Raw genomic sequence first — 21230 nt, forward strand, 5'->3', positions numbered from 1 at the left:
CCTCATCACCATTGTTGTTAAGACGGCCATTACCGCATTCCCTCCCTCTGATGATGTGCACCTCGGCCCATTTTAATGTTTTCCACACTAGGCTAACTTACTGTTAATACCTGCACTTACTGTGCTGCCCCACAATCCTTCCCCCAGTAGTTGTTATCACACGGATGGGGGCAGTTTAGAACCAAGGGGCTTCTTAGAATCAATAATTGTTATATTTAATTCAATTCAGATCGGGTATTTTCACCTTGTTTTTCTTCATTTGGTTTTAGTGATATTAAAACAATAACAACAATAACTACTACATAACCTACATTTTTCAAGGCTCAGAAGAATTTTGAATTTACCCAGATTTGGGGTCCTTCACTCCCTTCATGGGTTATAAAGGCATACATGCTCTTCACAGAAAGCCCGGGCCAGGAAGTGGAATACCTCATTACGGATTAAGTTTCCACAAAAACACTCTCTTGCTGCCACAACCCAAATGCTGGCTCCTGACAACCACAAAAGAAGAAAGAGTTTTCTGTTGTGGCTTTTGAAACACAAAAAATAGATCACAAAACAGAAACACTGATTGTAGTTGCAGTTATCAGGAGCTACATGCGAGAAAGGTCTTGTTTCAACCAAATTGCAGCTTCCCCGAAAAGATAAATTGTGTGAGTTTGTTTTTAAACTGTTGGGAGGCCACCAAATTTAAACAGACAAAGGATTCCAGCCAAGGGTGAAAGAACGCAAACTGGGGTGAAATCACAAGGCCTTGTACCATCTCTGTTTGAAAAAGGGGGATTCAATTGTCTGATACCCAAGTCATCTTACATTTCAAACAAATAAACCACCTGAGAGCCAGGTACAACACAAAAGAGTGAGCTTATCTTTTTAGACCAGGATTCTCAAGTGATATTCTTCCACGTCTTCTTCCACCAGCTTCAGTCCTTCTGACTTTCTGTTGCCTCAATTCCCATTCCTACTGACCCAATTGTTCTGTCCTGGTCATGTGAACACAAAGATACCTGACTGAGGTCTCTGGAGAGCTAGGCCCCATGGGGATGCATAAATGAAGGAAGGATCAGCCCATACCTTAAGGATCTCAGGAGTTTTGATGCCTGCATCAATCACCTTGCCATCTGTATTCTTCTGCTTGGGCTACCATGACAAAATACCATAGACTGGGTAGTCCAAGATCAAGGTGCTGGCCAATTTGGTTTCTGGTGAGAGCTCTCTCATGTCTCCTCTTATAAGGACACTAATCCTATTAGGCAGGGCCCACCGTTACGACTTCATTTAACCCTAATACAAGGGAAAACCTGCTGTGACAAAGGCATGTTTAGAGAGGGAAGGTTTAGAAAGAGTGGGGATTTGTCAGGTGGGAGGGGAAACAACATATGAGTCAGTAAGAACAGTGATGAGCAAAGACATGGAGGCATGAAACTGAAAAGTGTGAAGAAAGATGAGTAACCCACCTGCTTACCATTTCTTGCATTCTTCCAGTTTTGGCTCTAATCCAGGCTGCCCTCCTATGCTGAGTTATACATCTCTACCCTTTCAGTTTAAACTAAGGGTCTAGGCGAACCCATGCCAGCATAATGCAAGACTGGGTACATATGCAGAGAAAGGAAGGGCAGAATGGAGGAAGATTTGCAAAAAGGCAGCTAGATCAAGTGCATTTCAGTCTTCAAGGGTCAGAACTGTTCTCCACACAGTGGTCAGAGTTTTTTATTAAACAAAGGCCAATTACTGTCCCTTCACTCAAAACCTTCCAATGGCTTCTGACCTCACTCAGAGTAAAAGCCAAGGTCCTTACCAGGAATGTCCCAGTCTCAGGAATTTTACACTCGCTGTTCTGTCTGGAAGATTCTTCCCTGGGTAATCACATGGCTCCCTCCCTCATTTACTTCAGGTTCGCGTCAAAAGGCACTCTCCCCCAGCCTTCCATCTCTAAAATTTTAACACTCACCCCAGACATTTCACATACCACTCTCCTGCTTCATTTTTTCCTCTCAAGCACTAATCACTAAGATTCTTTATATTTTGTTTGTCATTGTCTCCCCCACAAGACTGCAATGCACGGTTCATGAGGGCAAGGATTTTTATCTCTTTTTTCCAATATTGTATCATCATTATCTTGAACAGTGCATGGCACACAGTATAGAAGGTGCTCGATTAATCTATGTACTGAATGAATGAGAAAAGGACAGAACCCTCACAGTTCGACGCACTCGTCCTCCGGCACTCTGGAATCAGGCAGAGAAATAAATGCACAGAGTTATCTAAAGAGTGAGGTTATATGGAGGTGAAGATGGCTCTGTAGAAAAAAAGATTCCCAAGAATTTATCACAGGCCGAGTAGGCATGGAGAAGATCTAAAACATGTAACAAACATCCCTGACTGTAAGGGGTGAACATCTAAACAGGGAATCAAAACCAACTCATGAAATAATCAGAGGACAAGCAAGAAGTTAATACTGAAGATTTCACCACAAAATGACAAGGTCTCCCCTTTCCTGACTGTTTAGTATGTGCCAGGCCAAGTATCTTAACACACGATCTCCTTCAACCCTCACAGCCCTAACAAGGTGGGTATTATCGTTAGCTGCATTTTGCAGAGGAAGCACAGAGCTCAGAGATGTGAAGCAGTGAAACTAAGAAGAGGAGCAGCAGAGCTGGGACTGTGAACGGGGTATGACCCATTCCAAAGTCTATGCTTGACCCGCCGGGCTATCAAGCTCTTTGAAACTCAGAAAGGGGAGGGAGTCAGTGGGCTACTCTTCCTGGAGGGAGAAGCCTGGGCTGGACTTTGAAGGTGAGGGGCCTCTGCACAGGGGGAGGGGAACCAAGCCTAGCGGACAGCAGGGCTTGGCAAATGAGGCTCCAGCAAGCTGAGAGGCCCAACTAGAGTGGAAGATGCACTTTAGTGTCGGTGCTAAAAGCAGCAGCAACAAATGCTAATTGATCATTTACAACCTGCCAGGTACTGTTATAAGGTTTTTAACATATTGAATCACCTCAATGATTCAAAGTACTATCATTATCCTCATCTTACAGTCAAGGAAACTGAGTCACAGAGAGGTTAAACATTTGTTCATAAGCAGCAGAACAGAGATTCGAATCCAGGCAGTTTGGCTCCAGGTTTATCCTGTACAGATTAGTCAGTAGCAAGAAAAAAGGTGAAAAAAGGCCACCAAAACATATGCATCACGTATGTGCGTATGTGCACAGTCCCCACAGGCACATGGCAAGAGTTCTCACTTGGTTTCTCCGTGGACCGTCCCCCAGTTACTAATAACAGTTGCACTCTGTCCTCTCCCCATCTCTACCTCCTGCCTTAATCTGCCCTGATGTGCTTGTTGCCAGGCTGTCTCCCAAAAGGCCTCTGATCTAATGGCAAGCGCTTCTCCCCAAAGATGCTACCCTCAATTAGTGGTGAAATTTAAATCTGCCACGCAGAAAGCACTCTGCTCATTTACCCGGGCAAACGAGCTCAATCAGGAAGAAGGTCACAGCTCTAAGTATTCTGTCAAAGAGCATTTTTACAGAGGGTTTCCATTTGCGCAGAGGAGCCGTGGGCCACCTCTGACCTGCGAACAAAGCAGACAAGCTGATCTCCAGCCACGGCTGCAGGTCTCCACACTCACACTCAGACACACTGGGGGAAGAGCTTCGCTTCCAGACTCTGCCTCACCCTTCCTCCCCTCACAAACTGCCCACAGGGTTGAACATTTCATTTTAGAGTCTTACTGGTAGGTGTCAATAAGAACACCTATTTATCTGTGCTACAAATGGCCAAAACTGAATCAGGGAGCAATGCCCCATGACAGCCCATCAAGTAAAAACCATAGGGTTACCAAGATCTGTGCTAACCACAGTCTCAACTCAGAACCACGAGGAGAGCCCCAGCAAAGAAAAGGGCTACACCACAAGGTACTGGAAGAATTCAAGATTCTTCCAGCCAGGCACACTTGGCAAACGGGAATGATCTAGCTGCTAAAATAATGTATGACACAGCTCTGTGCACCCACATACACCCTCGCCAGAACGACCCCTTACCCCTTAAAAGACAGGAAACACAAAGCCATAAATAGGTAGCAGAGATCCTCCTACTGCTTTAGCTCTCAGCTTCATAGACTTACTGCCCCTTCAGGAACTGATATGTGCTTCAAGACATCTTTTTTTTTTTTTAAGAAGATGTTGGGGGTAGGTGTTTATTAATTTATTTATTTATTCTTGCTGTGTTGGGTCTTCGTTGCTGTGCGAGGGGTTTCTCTAGTTGTGGCAAGCGGGGGCCACTCTTCATCGCAGTGCGTGGGCCTCTCACTGTCGCAGCCTCTCTTGTTGCGGAGCACAGGCTCCAGACGCGCAGGCTCAGTAGTTGTGGCTCACAGGCCCAGCTGCTCCGCGGCATGTGGGATCTTCCCAGACCAGGGCTCGAACCCGTGTCCCCTGCATTAGCAGGCAGATTCTCAACCACTGTGCCACCAGGGAAGCCCCCAAGACATCTTTTAAACCAACATGTTCAACATGTTAAAATTAATTATTAAAAACTGCCTCACTCCTGGGTATATACCTGAAGTAGATGAGTGCACATCCACGCACCAATATTCATGTACAAGAATGTTCAGAGCAGCACTATTCATAACAGCCCCCAAACTGGAAAGTGCCCAAATATCCACGAAGAGTAGAATGAATAAATAAATTGTGGACTAGCCACATGATGGAACAGTATACAGCAATGAGAATGAACGAATCACACAACCACTAGGGAGCTTACAGATGAATGTCACAGACATCATGCTGAGTGAAAGAAGCTAGACCACAACTATGCATTTGGTATGAGTCCATTATTAAAGTACAAAGGCAGGCAAAACTATTCTGTAACTGGCAGAAGCCAGGGGCAGAAGCCAGGGTAGTAAGTTTTGCAGGCAGCTGGTCATCTTCTGTTTCTTGGTCTGGGTACTGGTTATACAGGTGTATTCAGTTAGTGGCTATTCATTGAGCTGTACTTATGATGAGTGCACTTTTCTTAATGGATACTATACTTCAGTGAGAAGTTTTTAAAAACTGCTTACAGGGAATTCCCTGGCGGTCCAGTGGTTAGGACTCCGTGCTTTCACTGCTGAGGGCGCGGGTTCAATCCCTGGTTGGGGAACTAAGATCCTGCAGGCTGTGTGACCAAAAATAAATAAATTAAAAAATAAATAAAATGCTTGATTCTGTTGCCTCCTCACCCGGTTAAAACAAACAAACAAACAAACAAAAACCCTGCCTACAGACATTGTCTAATGTCATCCATTACTATTCTGGGTAAGTGTCCTATTTGGGTTTCCACAACCGCGGTAAATCAGTAACATGAGCCACCAAAATAATGGCCAACATGGCCTGAGTGATTGCTACGTATCAGGCATTATGCTAAGAACATTACAAACAGGCGTTCATTTAATTCTAAAAAATTCCCTTTGAAAGAGCTATTATTTTTATTCCCAATTTGAAGGAACAGGAAAATGAGGATTAGACAGTTTAAGGCCAGCTACTGCGTGGGAAAGTCAGGACACGAGAGGTGACTCAAAAGCTCATACACTAAACACCTGGTTACCTGAATGGGAAAGGGGTTCGGGTTATAAACACAGAAGTTGCACTAGGCCCCCAAACTTTTTTCTATTTCATGACACTGACCTTTTTATTGAGTCAGGCCAGTTGTCTTGTAAAATGTTATGACATTCTGGATTTGTCTGATTATCTACTCATGATAAGATTCAGATTAAATATTTTTGGCAACAAGGCACATAATGTCAGGCTGAACAGCTGGGGGTGCCAGTCCTGTTCACCTTTTGTTAAGGTGGTAACCCCCATATCTCTCCATTATAAAGGTACATTTCTCCTTTGTAATTAGTAATTAATGTGCTGGGTGGTATTCTGAGACCATGCAAATATCAAGTTCCCTCAACACCTTTCCTCAGTGATTTTAAAAAAATCAACCATTGAGGCATAATTTATATACAATAAACTGTATCCATTAAAAGCATACAGTTCGGTAATTTTGAAGTATGTGTACATGAGTAAAATCATCACCACAGTCAAGATATGGAATATTTCTATCACCCCCAAGTTTTCCCATGCCCCTCTGCAAGCAATTTTTCTTGCCACTCCCAGCTCCTAGGCAACCATAACCACTGACCTGCCTCCTGTCACTATAGATTAGTTCGCATTTTCCAGAGCCATGTATAAACGGAATCACAATTTGTAGTCTTCTGTGTCTGGCTTCTATCACTCTCAGCATATAATGATTCTGAGACCTGACAATGTGTGTAGCAGTAATTCATTCCTTTTGGCCCCTGAGTAGTATTCCAGGGGATGGATGGACCAGTTTGTTTACTCACCTGAACAGCAGCGGTGAGGGTTCTAACTGCTCCATATCGTCACTTGGTCCTGTCAGTCGTTTTATTCTCCAGTGATTTTTAAAATCCAGTAATGTTCCTTGCCTGAATTAATTATTCATTTGTGTGATTATGTCTATTTCCTCCACCCCTGGTCATCATGAGGGCAACTTTAGTTCAACACAATGCCTAGCATTAATTAATATATTAATAAATTAATCCAATAAATATCTGCTGAATGAACAGAATCTGCCGTCCATCCACCCCCCCACCGAAAGATGGTAAGCTAAATATTGTTCAACCTACTAACGACTTATCAGGACATTTCTTTCTTTCTACAACCACCTGGTGCTGTATCTGGATTTTCCCTCCATCAGAGGTGAGAGGTCAAGCTTGACCGGATTCTGCTGCCCATCAAGGAGCCCCTGGAAGGCAGACAGAAGAAGTCCCTCTCAGGACCTCCCTGGCAGTCCAGTGGTTAAGACTTCGCCTTCCAATGCAGGAGGTGTGGGTTTGATCCCTGGTTGGGGAGCTAAGATCCCACATGCCTCGCGGCCAAAAAACCAAAACATAAAACAGAAGCAATACTGTAACAAATTCAATAAAGACTTTAAAAATGGTCCACATCAAAAAAAATCTTAAAAAAAAAAAAGAAAAAGCCCTGCTTGCAATACAAAGCCTGCTAAGTGCAGGCACTGAAACCCCAATGCAGGGTAGTGTGGTTCGATTCCAGGCCCTCCAGCAAAAGGGCTTTTGAAAATAAATGTGAATTTCAGGGGCAATGTTGTGCCCAGGTAGGCACTGCCTCGAAAGGCAGGGTCCTGGTTGTTACCAGACTGTGGGGTAGGATTCCTCCCAGAGAGCAGGGGAAGAGAATATAAATGCTGCCACCTTCTCCCCACCTTCTCCCTCCTGCACTTTATTGACACTGAGGTCCTCCCTGCAGTGATAAAAGACCGTGATGTACCCTGACTGCCTCCCAAGGGTCACCTTCCCACATCTGGCTTCTTACAGCAACAAAACAATCTCTTGTGAAATGAGATCACACATGCCAAGTGCCCAGTACAATGCTTGGATCATAGCAAGCACTCAATAAATGTGTCAGGAATAGAAAATGCAGAAAGTTAACGTGATGGCAGACCATCTTTGGCACTATTATTTTAAACAGCTGCAGGCCTCCTTGACTACAGGGAGCTTTTCACTCTACAGGGACCAACAGAAAGTAAGATGTACTAACAAAACCATGGCCTACCAATTATTTATATGGTATGGTCTGAATACATTGTAATTTAAGATGCAAAAGAGGGGCCTTCTGTCCAAATGAAACGACTTCTCCCTGGGAACAATTCCTATTCTCAGCCCCCTGTGGCACTTGCTAGAGGTGCTGGGGATTGGTCACCTCTCAGTAAGCAAAGCAATTAAGAAAAGGATGGCTGGATGTGAAATGATTTTTGCCACTGTCACCCTGCCCCCTCTCACTGCCAAAAGAAAAAGGTTAAAAAATCACAGAAAGAGGGAGCAAGGAGGTTTGGTCTCACACATTATTCAAAGAAATCATTCCTAGAGAATGCTATTCTTAGTTAAATGGCTGACAAGCGAGGCTGCGGGCCTGGGGAATACATGCAGCAGAGCCCAGATGAGCAGGGCACTAGGCATTCAGCCTCCAGGATACTAGACCTCCCGGGATGGGGAGGAGTGACACTTGGAAGAAGCTCCTTCAGGGAGTTTCTATGCCGTACGACGTGGATACTTCCCCCCAACTTCGAGAAGGAAGCCTTGACTCAAAATTGGCCCAGAGACTCGGGGTATAAAACCTTAGTTTTGTGACCATAGTGAGGTGTAAAGATAGCGTACTTATCCTGAGAAATTATTCTCAGGAGGATTGTGAGTAGGCTCTAAAAGTAAGTCCTCACCCCAACTCCAGTGAGATAAACTGTCCAGAATTGAATATTCCTACTTCCTGCCACACATCAGAGACCTCAGATTAGCTTGGCCAATGCTCTCCTTCGCCGAGGAGTCACACTGCTATCAAAGGGGAGCAGTGACTCTATTGCCCTGACCAATTTTCCACATGGATGAAAACTTGAAGAAAAAGCTTTCTAACCAGAAATACAAAGTCAAGTCTGACCCCCAGTCAGTCCTCCCATCCCGCTGCCATGGTGACCCCAGAGCAGCTGCAGTAGTTACATGCCCTTTTCCAGCCTTCCCATGTAACCAGAGCTGAGAAAGTGAAAATCTAATATCCTATTAGCACAGAAAGCACAGAGGCTGTCACTGGGCCTGGGCTGGGCTAAAAGCATCTGCAAATCAATCTGAAAGCTGTTCTACCTACTGGCCATTTCTTGAACACATTCCAATTTTAGAAAATATGGAAACAGGATAAATGAACCGGTCAGAAAGCTCAGGAAAAAAAACAGGTGCAGGGACTTCCCTGGTGGCACAGTGGTTAAGAATCCATCTGCCAACGCAGGGGACATGGGGTTCGAGCCCTGGTCCGGGAAGATCCCACATGTAGCGGAGCAACTAAGCCTGTGCACCACAACTACTGAGCCTGCACTCTAGCCTGTGCTCCGCAACAAGAGAAGCCACCGCAATGAGAAGCCCGTGCACCACAATGAAGAGTAGTCCCCGCTCTCTGCAACTAGAGAAAGCCTGCGCGCAGCAACGAAGACGCAACACAGCCAAAAATAAATAATTTTTAAAAAATTTTTAAAAAAAACAAACAAAAAACAGGTGCAAACTAGAACCAATCTCCACCCACAATGTTATGAGCTAACCTAAGAATATGGGGGAGGAGCTCCAACAGAGTCCTGGTAATAGCAGGAGCCGCACATTTTGAGGCAAGAAGGCAGCAATCCTTTCTTTGTGATTCATGTTTAGGAGAAGTCAGCAATTTACTCACAAAACATGGGGCAGGAACCTGCCACCCCTGGAAGGCAGAATGGCTGCAAACAAAGCTTCTCCTCCCATACTCCCAGAGACCCCCTTTGAGCCCAACTCTTGCCACCCTCTTCTCAGGTCAAAGGTTAAAATGCAGTTGGCTTGGAGATGAAATTTTAAAAGATGATGCACAAGATACAGTGTTAAATTAAAACAAACAAAAAACAAGCTGTGGAACAGTAGTACATGATCTCATGCTTTTAAACATTTTGGGGACAGTATTAGCAGAAAACACAATCCAACTATTAATGCAGATTACTTCTGGAGACTTGGGATTATAAGGGACTTTCACTTTGTTATATACCTATATAACATCTACCTATGTTTATAATGATTAAATTTTTTACAGTGAACAAGTATATTACTCTTATAATAAGATTTTTTTATTATTATTATTTTTGGCTGCGCTGCACGGCACATGGGATCTTAATTCCCTGACCAGGGACTGAACCGGTGTCCCCTGCATTGGAAGCAGAGTCTTAACCACTGGACTGCCAGGGAAGTCCCAGAAAAAATATTTTTAAGGTGATGGGATGGTTTAAGTCGTCCCAATTCATAACGGTCACACCATTTCCTCTCTATTGCAAGGTTTTGGTTCGGTTTCTACTGTGACCACACTGGCTGTGAAGCGGCAGGTGGGTAGCAACACAGGCCCTGAGGCATGAAAGGCCTAACCATGGCTGGCAGGACTATGAACTCCCAAGCACTGCCCTTGAAAGTGATGATGCAATACTTTATTTGCCAGGATAAGCACAGTGCCCAGGTGCATGAGATGGACACAAAAACAGGGACACAATGACTTCTGACTTTGAACTGCATGGGGTAGCCCTGACAAACAAGTTTTATTTGGAATATCATCTCTAATTGGTTAGAAGTGACTGCCTGGACCACCACATGGAAACTGGGTCATGTAGCAATTCTACCATGAGTAAGAGAGGGAGATGGGATGGGTGGTCAGGTGGCAGCACAGGCTTTCCCTAAGAAAAGCACAAGTTCAGTGGAAAGCAGCCAGAGCTGGGGAAAACACCTGACTGACGAATTCATTCAGCCAGTCACCAGAATCTCAGAGAGTCCCGATGCCCAACTCACAGATGTGCTGTGTCCAGGGAGGGAGGTGTCTGCAGCCCCAGCCCTCTGCTCAGACAGGAGCCACATGAGGAGGTGGCTATGGGTGGTGTCAGAAGGGGGCTGAGGACACTGGAGAGGTACAGACAGCACACCACACAAGGGTACAGTCTATACGACAACTGTCTAGACTCTTCAAAAAAGGTCATCACTAAAAAAAAAAAGGCAGAGAGAACTGTTCTCGACGGAAAGGGACTAAAGAGGCAATAGCTAAATGCACTGTGAATACTGACTGGATCCTAGAACAAAAGACTCAGCTATAAGAGACAGTTTTAAGTCAACTGAGTAAATTTAAACATAGATCTATATGAAATGCTCTTGAATTAATGCTAATATTCTTAAAAGTGATAATGTTATTGTAGTTATAGAGGAGAAAGTCCTGAAGCTTAGGGATATATGCTGAGACTTTTAGAAGTAAAGTGACATGGTGTCCGCAGCTCACTTTCAAATGGTTTAACAACAATACAGTGGGCTTCCCTGGTGGTGCAGTGGTTGGGAATCTGCCTGCCAATGCAGGGGACATGGGTTTGAGACCTGGTCTGGGAAGACCCCACAAGCCGCGAAGCAACTAAGCCCGTGAGCCACAACTACTGAGCCTGCGCGTCTGGAGCCTGTGCTCCGTAACGGGAGAGGACGCGACAGTGAGAGGTCTGCGCACCGCGATGAAGAGTGGCCCCCGCTCGCCGCAACTGGAGAAAGCCCTCGCACAGAAACGAAGACCCAACAGAGCCAAAAATAAATAAATAAATTTATTAAAAAACAATACAAATTGTGGGGAAAAAGAGCAAATGTGGCAAAATGTTAACCACCAGTGAATACTGGGTGATTACTGTAGTACTCTTTCAATGGATTTTACCACTTTCAAATTTAAAAGTTAGGGAGAAAAGAAAAAGGTCATAACTCGGTAAAGTCTGACCGGCAATAGGAAGGAAGACTGAATGTACCACGGGTGAAGCTAACCGCGACGACCAGCACGCACTGAGCACTTCCGTGTGCCAGGCGCCACACTCGGCGCCCGACGTGCAAGTCCCCCTGAACCCTGGCAGCCCAAGCAGGCAGGTCCTGTCATCACCCTCAGTTTACAGATGAGCAAATGGCAGAACAAAGATTCTAAATGCAGTCTAATTGCAGACCTGAAGCTCTATATCACTCTTCCCAAATGCCTCTCCTAGTGAATCTGTTTTATTTTAAGTACATCTGGAGAAAATGCTACAGGGGCCTAAGAACAGGGAATGGTTAAATAATCTGTGATACAGCCATTTAATGGAACATTGTACAGCAATTAAAAGTCATATTTTCACAGAGTATTTAATGACAGGGGAACATGCTCACAAAATAATGTCTGGTTTAAAAAGTAATGGTTCTCAAAAAATGGTCCTCCAACATACCTCTTAGTTACTGAGTTCCTTTTTCTGCAGGAAAACGGGAGTAGGTAAGCTGGTGAACTCAGGGCTCTTTAGCCTCATCTGAGTTATGCTAAATTTTTTTTGAGAACTATAATACCACATATTCTGAATTACGTAAAACTAAAAACCTATACACAGGCAGAGAAATAAAACTATAAGGAAATACATCAAAATATCAACAGTGGTTTTCATTAAGTGGAAGATAATGAATCTTTAAATTCTTTTTCAGTTTTTGCCTTTTGTTGAATTTCTACAATGAACATGCTTTAAATTTTATGAAGAGGAAAACAAATTCTTTTAGGAAACTGAGTACACAAAAGACACCTGCCCCCAACATACACATTAAGCTCACAGATACCACATCTAATTATTTTCCTGAAATTCTATAAAAGTACAAACTAATGCCAATGAGGGGAAGCATATGACCAGAATTTAAAAGGAAAGAAGAAGAAAACAATGCAATTAAGGTATTCCAGATTGAAAACCAATCATTCCATCAACAACTAATGTGTATTGTGTGCCAGGTTCTCCGAGACAAGGGGAACAGAGAATCCTGTTCTCAAGATTTAAATGTGCCAGGAAGAACTACCAGGAAGGTTACATTCAAAGTGCTGCTGGGGGTGGAAGAGTCCTGAAGAATGAGGACAAGTTCCAGAGGCAAGGAGGAACGTGGGACACATTTCAAACCACATGAAGGGTATATGCAAAGCAGAGAAACACAAAGAAATTCTGCTCTGGCCATATCCTTCTAATACATGGTGTGTATTCTTGTAAAACAATTTTAAAATTAATGCCTGTAGTAGTATAAAACAGAAAGAATGGGGAGGGAGGGTCGGAGGGAGGGAGAGAAGGCAGGCAGACAACCACAGCATAACAGTACTGCAGTAGTGCGCGTAATAGGGAGGAGTTGAGACTGCGTCAGCATCTGGTAGGCAATGAGGAAGCAAGAAGAGGTTTATGGTGGAGGAAATGCCACGTAATCAGGATGGACTGAGAAGGAGGGTGACAGTGGGGCAGTGGAAATGAAGTGGAGGAGACAGAGCCAAGAGATGACAAAGGACAGCGACACACTTAGGCACGGATTAGATGAGTCACAGAGGACCCTGAAGTTCCAAGCTTTTGGGTGTCAGGGTGAGCAGGGGTGCAATCTAACAGAGCTTTAAGAGAAGCAGCAGCTCAGGAGTGGCTGGTGGTGAACTGGGGGCAGGGTTGAAGAGGTCTTCGCACCTGAAAGGATTCATAGGTAGAAGAATACCTGTAGAAGCACAGGTAGAAGAGAGGCAGTGGACATAATAAAAAGCTAATCACAGGGCTTCCCTGGTGGCGCAGTGGTTGGGAGTCCGCCTGCCGATGCAGGGGACACGGGTTCGTGCCACGGTCCGGGAAGATCCCACATGCCGCGGAGCAGCTGGGCCCGTGAGCCATGGCCGTTGAGCCTGCGCGTCCAGAGCCTGTGCTCCACAACGGGAGAGGCCACAGCAGTGAGAGGCCCGCGTACCGCAAAAAAAAAAAAAAGCTAATCACAGTCTAAGAGTCAGAGAAGCAAGGTGGGTATGGCAGATCAAGCCCACAGATGTGCTCAGCGAGAGGCATGCGGGTAAAATTCAGGCATTTGGTGCTACCACAGGTGAGCCAGTCAAAGAGCCCACTGAAAAGGGAAGCTCACCCTGACGGGAGAACCCTAACTAATCAATGAAGAAGGAATTAGGGTGATCACTGTCTCAGGGAAGAATCATCAATGGATGCTAAAACTAGTGGGTGAAAATATTAGGAGAAAACAGATACTTACACAGTCTGAAAGCATTTCCCTACAAAATACTTATTCATACAACGGGGGAAGAGTAGCTTTACAGTGGAGAAGCTTGGCAGACACCACTACCTTAATCAAGGGATCAAAGAGAAAATCTCCAGTGATGGGACAAACTGACAACACAAGCCAACTGGTATGATGCACCGAGGACACAGCCTCGCTTCCCTGCTGTTACTGCCACAAGTGCAAACATGAACCTAATCATGAAGAAACAGAAAAAAAAAATCCAAGTTGAGGAACCTCCTACAAAATAGCTGATCTGTATTTTTTAAAATTATCAAGACCATGAAAAACAGATAAACTGAACTGTTCTAATTAAAGGAGACTAAAGAGACTTGATAATTAAATGTACCATTTAATGTGGTCTGAGATTAGCTCCTGGACCAAAAAAAATTTTGTCTTTTGCTATTAAAGGATGTTAATGTGACCAATGATGAAATGAAAACGTCTACAGATTAGATAGGTTAGTATTGGGTCAATGTTAATGTCTTAATTTTGATAACTGCATGGTGTTTATATAAAGGGAATGTTTTTAGTAAATACCCACTGAAGTATTTAGAAGTAAAGGTGCATCATATCTACAACTTCCAAACATTTCAGGAAAAAAGATACACACACACACACACACACACACACACACACACACACACACACACGATACAGGGAATGTGGTAAAATGTTAACATTTAAGGAACCTGGGAATTGTAACTTTCAATTTCTTACAACTTAAAATTTTGGTAACTTTCCTATAAATCTGAAATCACTTCAAATTAAAGTTAGGGACCCCCCAAATGATATAAACTATCTCTCTGAAGTGAGAGAGAGGCTCGAGTCACTCAAACTTTCTTCCTGAAGATTTCCTCCTTGCCCAAGGCAGAGGTGCCAGGAAGAAACTGATATAAAACCAATGTCAAGAAGATGGACACTGACAAAAGGCTTTGGGTACAGATGGTCTAAACAAACTACAGATCTGCTATGATTATGCCAAGTGCTTGCTGTGATTCAATCCTGGTGTGCTACTGAGAAAACCCTGGAAATAACTCCAGAGTCTTTAGAGAGCTTCAATTTGAAACCCATTTCCCCTGATTTGGCACATCCTGAGTAAATATGAACACCACCACTCAGCCTAACATGACGCTGCTGAAATTACTAGCAGAGCTTGGTAGGCTGTCCACACCACACAATACTTAATATCATTGCAGGTGATACCGGAATTAGAAAGAACACATAGGGAGGTTATAATCCCTACCTTGGTTTCAAATTAGTAGCAGCCTATATCCTTGAGCTCACCTCTTAATGCTCAAGGGTCCACATAACCATGTGCCCACTATACCACCTCCTCAAAGCTCACCAGCTTTGAAAGTATCCAGGAGAAAATCAAGGGAAACAATGACATGGAACTGGAAGCTCCGGAGGTTACAAAAGAAATGCCAAGGATGGGAATTCCCTGGCAGTCCAGTGGTTAGGACTCTGAGCTTCCAGTGCCGGGGCCTGGGTTCAATCCCTGGTCAGGGAACTAAGATCCCACGAGCCATGTGGCATGGCCAAAAAGGAAAAAAAAAAGAAAAGAAAAGAAAAAAATGTCAAGGAGACAGGTTATGGGAGCTCTAAATGAACAAAATAAATGTTTTTAACACAGGTAAAAGTTTAACATTTCAAGAGCAATACAGAAAATCTTAAGACAGTCAGCCTTTGTGATAACACCAAGTTGCCAACAGAACTGAAATGCAGCTGCCTGACTAGATGATATCTAAGCATCTTAGCTGGTTTTTTATTGCAGGAAAAAATTTCTATCAATATATGAATTTCAGGCACCTGATCAATGGCCATCTACACATTCCTTTTATTAAACCAAAATGTGTTAGTTTGGGTCCAGTACATTGGACATTTGGGTCCAGCACAGCGCTGAAGTCACTGATAAATAAAACCCTTTCCCTGCTGGGAGACCTGCAGGGGACAAACAGGCTACACGCTATGACAGGGAGCTGCGAGACCACAGAAAAGGTATTCCAACCAGCCACAACTGCAGTCCTGACAACAGGACTGCTCCCACACACTGAAAGGCCTAACATATCCCGCACAACAGCCTCAAAACTACATGAAGATGGAGGATCCACAAGTCTGACAGCTGTCGGGATTACTCAGCTCCTTCCCAGAAAGCATCTCACGGAAACAAGAAATAATTCCAGAATCTCCAGATGGCTCAGCCCTCTAGAGAGCGTCCTGTAAACAGTGAAAGCTGTAATCGGCTCTGAGGCAACACTTACCTGTGGCTTCAATGTACTCAATACATCGCTCAATAAATACAGGAATCGGTTTCTCTGGAGTCACCACGGTTGTTAAGGGCACCCCAAAATAGTTACTCTCCCAGGTCGCCTTTGTGATGGATGGCCGGGGTTTGGGCTTTGGCTTCTGTCCAGGAAAGAGAAAAGAAAGCACAAAAACAAAGTGATTCTCAACATACAACTCCAACTTCAGTAAGGCTTCCAGAGGGGAACTCTCAGTGGTGTGGAAACTGTTAGAAAGATTCCAAGCAGGATAAAGAGACCCACTTACTCATCTCATTCGTCCAAGTATCACACAAGATGCCGGCAAGTTGCCACATAGTCACACCTTGGGTGTGAAACTGCATTATCAGAACAAAGGTGTTTATAAGAAGCAGGCCATGTTTATTTAATAACAATGAGATGACTGTCCAACATCCTTTATCAGGGGTACAATGGAGTAAACAGGAAACTTTCCAAACATTCCATACAGATAACAGATACTATACACTCAAGGATGGCTAAAATCTTTTCAAAAGATTAAAAAAGTGGAATTGAGGGCTTCCCTGGTGGCGCAGTGGTTGAGAGTCCGCCTGCCGATGCAGGGGACACGGGTTTGTGCCCCGGTCCGGGAGGATCCCACATGCCACGGAGCCACTGGGCCCGTGAGCCATGGCTGTTGAGCTTGCGCGTCCGGAGCCTGTGCTCCGCAACGGGAGAGGCCACAACAGTGAGAGGCCCGTGTACCAAAAAAAAAAAAAAAAAAAAAAAGTGGAATTGAAAACTAATAATTTCCTCCTTCGAGAAAAGAGAGCATACATTCTGCTGAAAGCCCAAGAGAAGAATTCCCTTTTGATACATCAGCCTGGGGTTAATTCCCAATGGCTTCTGCATTAGGAAAGGGTAAAACCAACTAATCAGACATGACAAATAGGATGATTCTTTGTCCTTTCCTTCCCAGCAGTCACCTTCCTCATGTAGTAGGAGTAGCAGCAGTAGCAACAACTACTTGAGAGCTGCTACGTACCAAGCCAAGTCCCAGCTACTATTTCTATTAAACCGTATGGCATTCCATTTTACCAAGGAAAAATGTCTCACATGACACAACTAACAAGTGACAGTGCCGGGATTCAAACCCAGGAGGGTCTGTCTCCAAAGCCCACGCTCATAAACATTATTGAGATATTTTGCTCCAAAATTATTCAATCCTTTTATTTTGAAGATCACATGAGGAGGAAAAAATGCTCTAAACCAATGGTAAATTTCCTAAAGCTACAGAAATATACCTAAAATTTGGGGCTTTTGTTAAAATATCTACTAAAGAGGAGGATAACCAAATAGAATCAAGGTAAATGGACCCAGGTGTATCTCCAGCAACTCAGTTTCATTTGCAAGTTAATGAGACTAATTTAGAAGGGCAGGTTTATTTACAAATATGCCCAACTTAAAACTTAAAAGTATTTAGGGATCTCTGCATAAAATCCACTAAAGAGGACAGCTAACTAGCTTCTAGGTCAGGGTCAACCATTCCCTTTCCTTATCCTGCTCACCCTCATTCCTTCTGGTACCCCCTTTATATGAGAACAAATCACTTCCTGTTTAGTCTGAAATTCGCTGAGGACTTCCTGTGCAAACAAGTGGCCAAAAAAAAAAAAAAACAGCTGAGAATAAACTGTACATGAAAGAAGGAACGAGGCCATGTCTGGACTGCTGGCTGACACCATCTGAAATGACAACCCAAAGGCAAAGATGATCCAGTCCTCACGCAGCCCGCTAACTGATCTGGTACGGAGGACTGTAATGCAATGTGAATGGATCCCAGCGTCCCAGAGAAGAACACGCACTCCACAAAGCCTGTCACTGCAATATGCCTGCTCCTGGTAAAACCAGTGACACAGCCTCTCAGGCTGCAGGGAGTGGCTGCTGCTCTCTCCCCTGTATAGACTGCCTGAGGCAAACAGGCTCTGATTTCACACTTTTTACCAAAGAAGTATGGAAAAGCAAATTAATGATTTATCTTTACACGAAATAATTTAACCAATCTAGACTCTCCCTAGCATCTTCTACTTAGATGAAGTACAACATAAAGATTTAAGCTTTCAAATCTAACAGACCTGGTTTGAATCCTGACTGAGAAGTTCTGTGACTTTGGTCAAGTAATTTAGCACCTTGGGGACAGTACCCTCCTCATGAGGTGGTCCTGAGGGTGAAATGATATGATGTACTGGAAGTGGCTCAGTGCCTAGAGCGCAGTAGTTGCCCAACAATGTAAGAAGGGCTGAGTGTTTTCCATTGTTACACACTGTAGCAACCAGTAACAATGCATCAGGTGAGGCTCTCCCTTAAAAATGCCATACCATTTAAACTGTTAGCTGAAGAATCTGAACACACAAGGAAGACCATCCGGATTTAAGCGACATTCTTTTGGCCAACCCCAACCAGGCAGCAATTGCCAGTCAAAACTAACATAACAATAGCACTGTTCTTCAATAAAACCTTGAAGCTTCCAGATAAACTGCTGTTATAGAATAAAAAAAAATGGGAACTTTAAGAGAGCTGCCAGGAAGCTACTTCCAATCACTATAATGCCTTCTGACCATAGTTCTAGTAAACAGACAATAAATTTTAATCTCATACTTCTTCCACCCTCTCAATATTAGAGCAAGATGATGAGGTGTGTTCTAACAGTCTAAGTTAGCTAGAAAATTTAGCCTCCATCAACTGAATACTTACTAAGCACCGGATCCTTGCTTAAATTCTTTTTCTTTTTTTTGCGGTACACGGGCCTCTCACCGTTGTGGCCTCTCCCATTGCGGAGCACAGGCTCCGGACGCGCAGGCTCAGCGGCCACGGCTCACAGGCCCAGCCGCTCCGCGGCACGTGGGATCTTCCCAGACCGGGGCACGAACCCGTGTCCCCTGCATCGGCAGGCAGACTCTCAACCACTGCGCCACCACGGAAGCCCTGCTTAAATTCTTTATATGTATTATTTCATTCCAGATTCACAACAGATCTGTAGATATGGGTGTTAAAACTCCATTTTACAGATGAAGAAGCGGAATCCCAGAAAAATTCAGTTACTTGCACAAGTCAGTTCTGACTACAAAACCTGCGTTCTAAACCACTATGGTTCACTACCTTCCTCTGAAAGTTCTTGGGATATGCGGAATAAATAAATGGATGATCAAATAAATGATTACGGGTACACTGACAATCTGAAGAACTTCTAAAGGTAATAAAGACTCACATAAAATACCAGGGATCTTTAAGCTGGGCAAGGGAAGAATGGGGCATGATGACAGCTATTTCAAATAGCTACAGGACTATCTCATGAAAAGAGAGCAGATGACTTTGTATAGTCATGTTGGGAGAGATAAGAGGAAAACAAAGAGGCAGTTTTGGCCAGAGAAATTTAAAAAACAAAAAACCCCCAGCTGTTTAAAAAGGAAAGGACTGCTCTGTAAGTACTCGAAGCAGAGGCTGCAACCTACCTGCCATACTCATTGTCAAGGAGATTCTGCTGTCAGGTGAAAGGCTAAATTAGAGAGCTGCTCTTTTTTTTTAAAGGTAACTTAAAAATATATTTATTTATTTATTTATTTTTGCTTGCGTTGGGTCTTCGTCGCTGCGCGCGGGCTTTCTCTAGTTGCGGCGAGCAGGGGATGCTCTTCGTTGGGGTACGCGGGCTTCTCACTGCGATGGCTTCTCTTGCTGCGGAGCACGGGTTCTAGGCGCGCAGGGGGGCTTCAGTAGTTGTGGCGCATGGGCTTAGCTGCTCCGCGGCATGTGGGATCTTCCCAGACCAGGGCTCGAACCCGTGTCCCCTGCATTGGCAGGCGGATTCTTAACCACTGCGCCACCAGGGAAGTCCCAGAGAGCTGCTCTTATCCCTCTCACCTCAAAGAGTCTAATAAGATCTAACCTAGTTCAGCACTTCAACTTACAAAACAGAGAGTAAGCTTTGGCAACGGCATCAACTCCCGTTGTTGACTGACATGGATATTCATTCTCATTCTCTCTAAGATTTAAACAAACTCTGCTTTACAGAATGTCAAAATACTTCCTTGAAATAACTGAAGGCTCTCTAGGGTGTCACAAAATCAGGCAGGGATTCTTGCACAACTAATTCTAAACCTTCCTAGGAAGGAAATCAGACTTTGTGGTGCATGCCAAGAATTGGACCGGACTGTTGACATAACAAGCAACACCTCAGGCATCTGAAGGGTTACCGGGCACATGTCAAGATGGAAATGCCATTCTTCTGAGTGGCCTGCCAGATGTCTCAGTCCCAGGTCAGATATGTGTCACTCATTAGGGAGTCAGTGGAGCACCCTCAGCAGCAGGTCCTTGGAGAGAAGAAAATAACACCATCCCAACATCTCTCTTCTTTTAGGCTCACTCATTAGCAGGCTGAACTGAAAAAAGCATCTAGCCAGAGGAAACCAAGCCCTGAGCACAAACTACACATCTGCAGGTCTAAGTTTAGAGTATGACTGGGTCCAAAATGGAAAATAATAGTGATTAATCACAAGTGGCCATGTGCTAGACACACTGTGCTAGGTGCTCTGCACAGTTATCTGAAACCTCACAACCACCCTTCGAGGTAAGGGTTATTAACCCCATTTTACAGATGAGAGAACAAAGGCTCAGACAGATTCACACCCAGCACTGAGAGAGCCAGGATTCAGAGGCCAGTGATATACGAATGTCAAAGCCCCACGTTCCTGCCCCTACATGAACTATCTATCTCCATGATGAAACACACCGCTGACAGAAACAAAGGACTGGGTCAGCTCAAATCATCTTCACCTTGTCCTTTGGATAGATATTTTTTGAATAAATAACATAGTCCATTGTTCTTTACTTCACAGTTTCCTTAAAAACATGCCTGATTCTTAGTCTTGATACTAACCAGGTGGCAGAGGAAACAAAGAAATAAACCAATAGCTTATGCCAGTGTTGCAATGGGGAGAAATGGTGATTGGAATTTGCCTCTGGCCTCTTGGCCTTTCTGAAACAAGAACAGAGCATAAAGGGGAAACTCCTGCTTATGGGACAGTACGCCCACCCCAAAGCTCCTCCAAGTCCACGGGGCAAGAAAATGATTAGAATGCCAGCCAAAGAATAATAACAGCCAAGAGAAGGAGCCCTTCTATCAGCCTGTAAAATGACTGGGTTCCAGAGTCTGATATGCAATTGACACTCAATACATTTCTTGAACAAAAACAGTTTCCAGTAATGTACAAGGCCAATGTTTCTTTATATTTTTTTCAAGTTTAGCTGAGATGATGACTATCTCTGTGGGTACCAGAGAATTTTTT

General features: G+C 44.1%; 1 protein-coding gene across 3 annotated transcripts in view; it reads right to left on the reverse strand.

Moving 5' to 3' along the window:
• The window catches only part of ARHGAP35 (Rho GTPase activating protein 35), a 121160-nt gene that overhangs the window by 45908 nt on the left and 54022 nt on the right, over positions 1 to 21230 (reverse strand). For all 3 annotated transcript variants that reach the window (XM_060132447.1, XM_060132448.1, XM_060132449.1), the window contains exon 4: positions 15913 to 16057. In XM_060132447.1, coding sequence (XP_059988430.1) covers positions 15913 to 16057 — 145 coding nt within the window. The remainder of the gene's footprint in view (positions 1 to 15912; positions 16058 to 21230) is intronic.

Source organism: Lagenorhynchus albirostris, chromosome 19 (genome assembly GCF_949774975.1).
Source record: "Lagenorhynchus albirostris chromosome 19, mLagAlb1.1, whole genome shotgun sequence".
NCBI lineage: Eukaryota > Metazoa > Chordata > Mammalia > Artiodactyla > Delphinidae > Lagenorhynchus > Lagenorhynchus albirostris.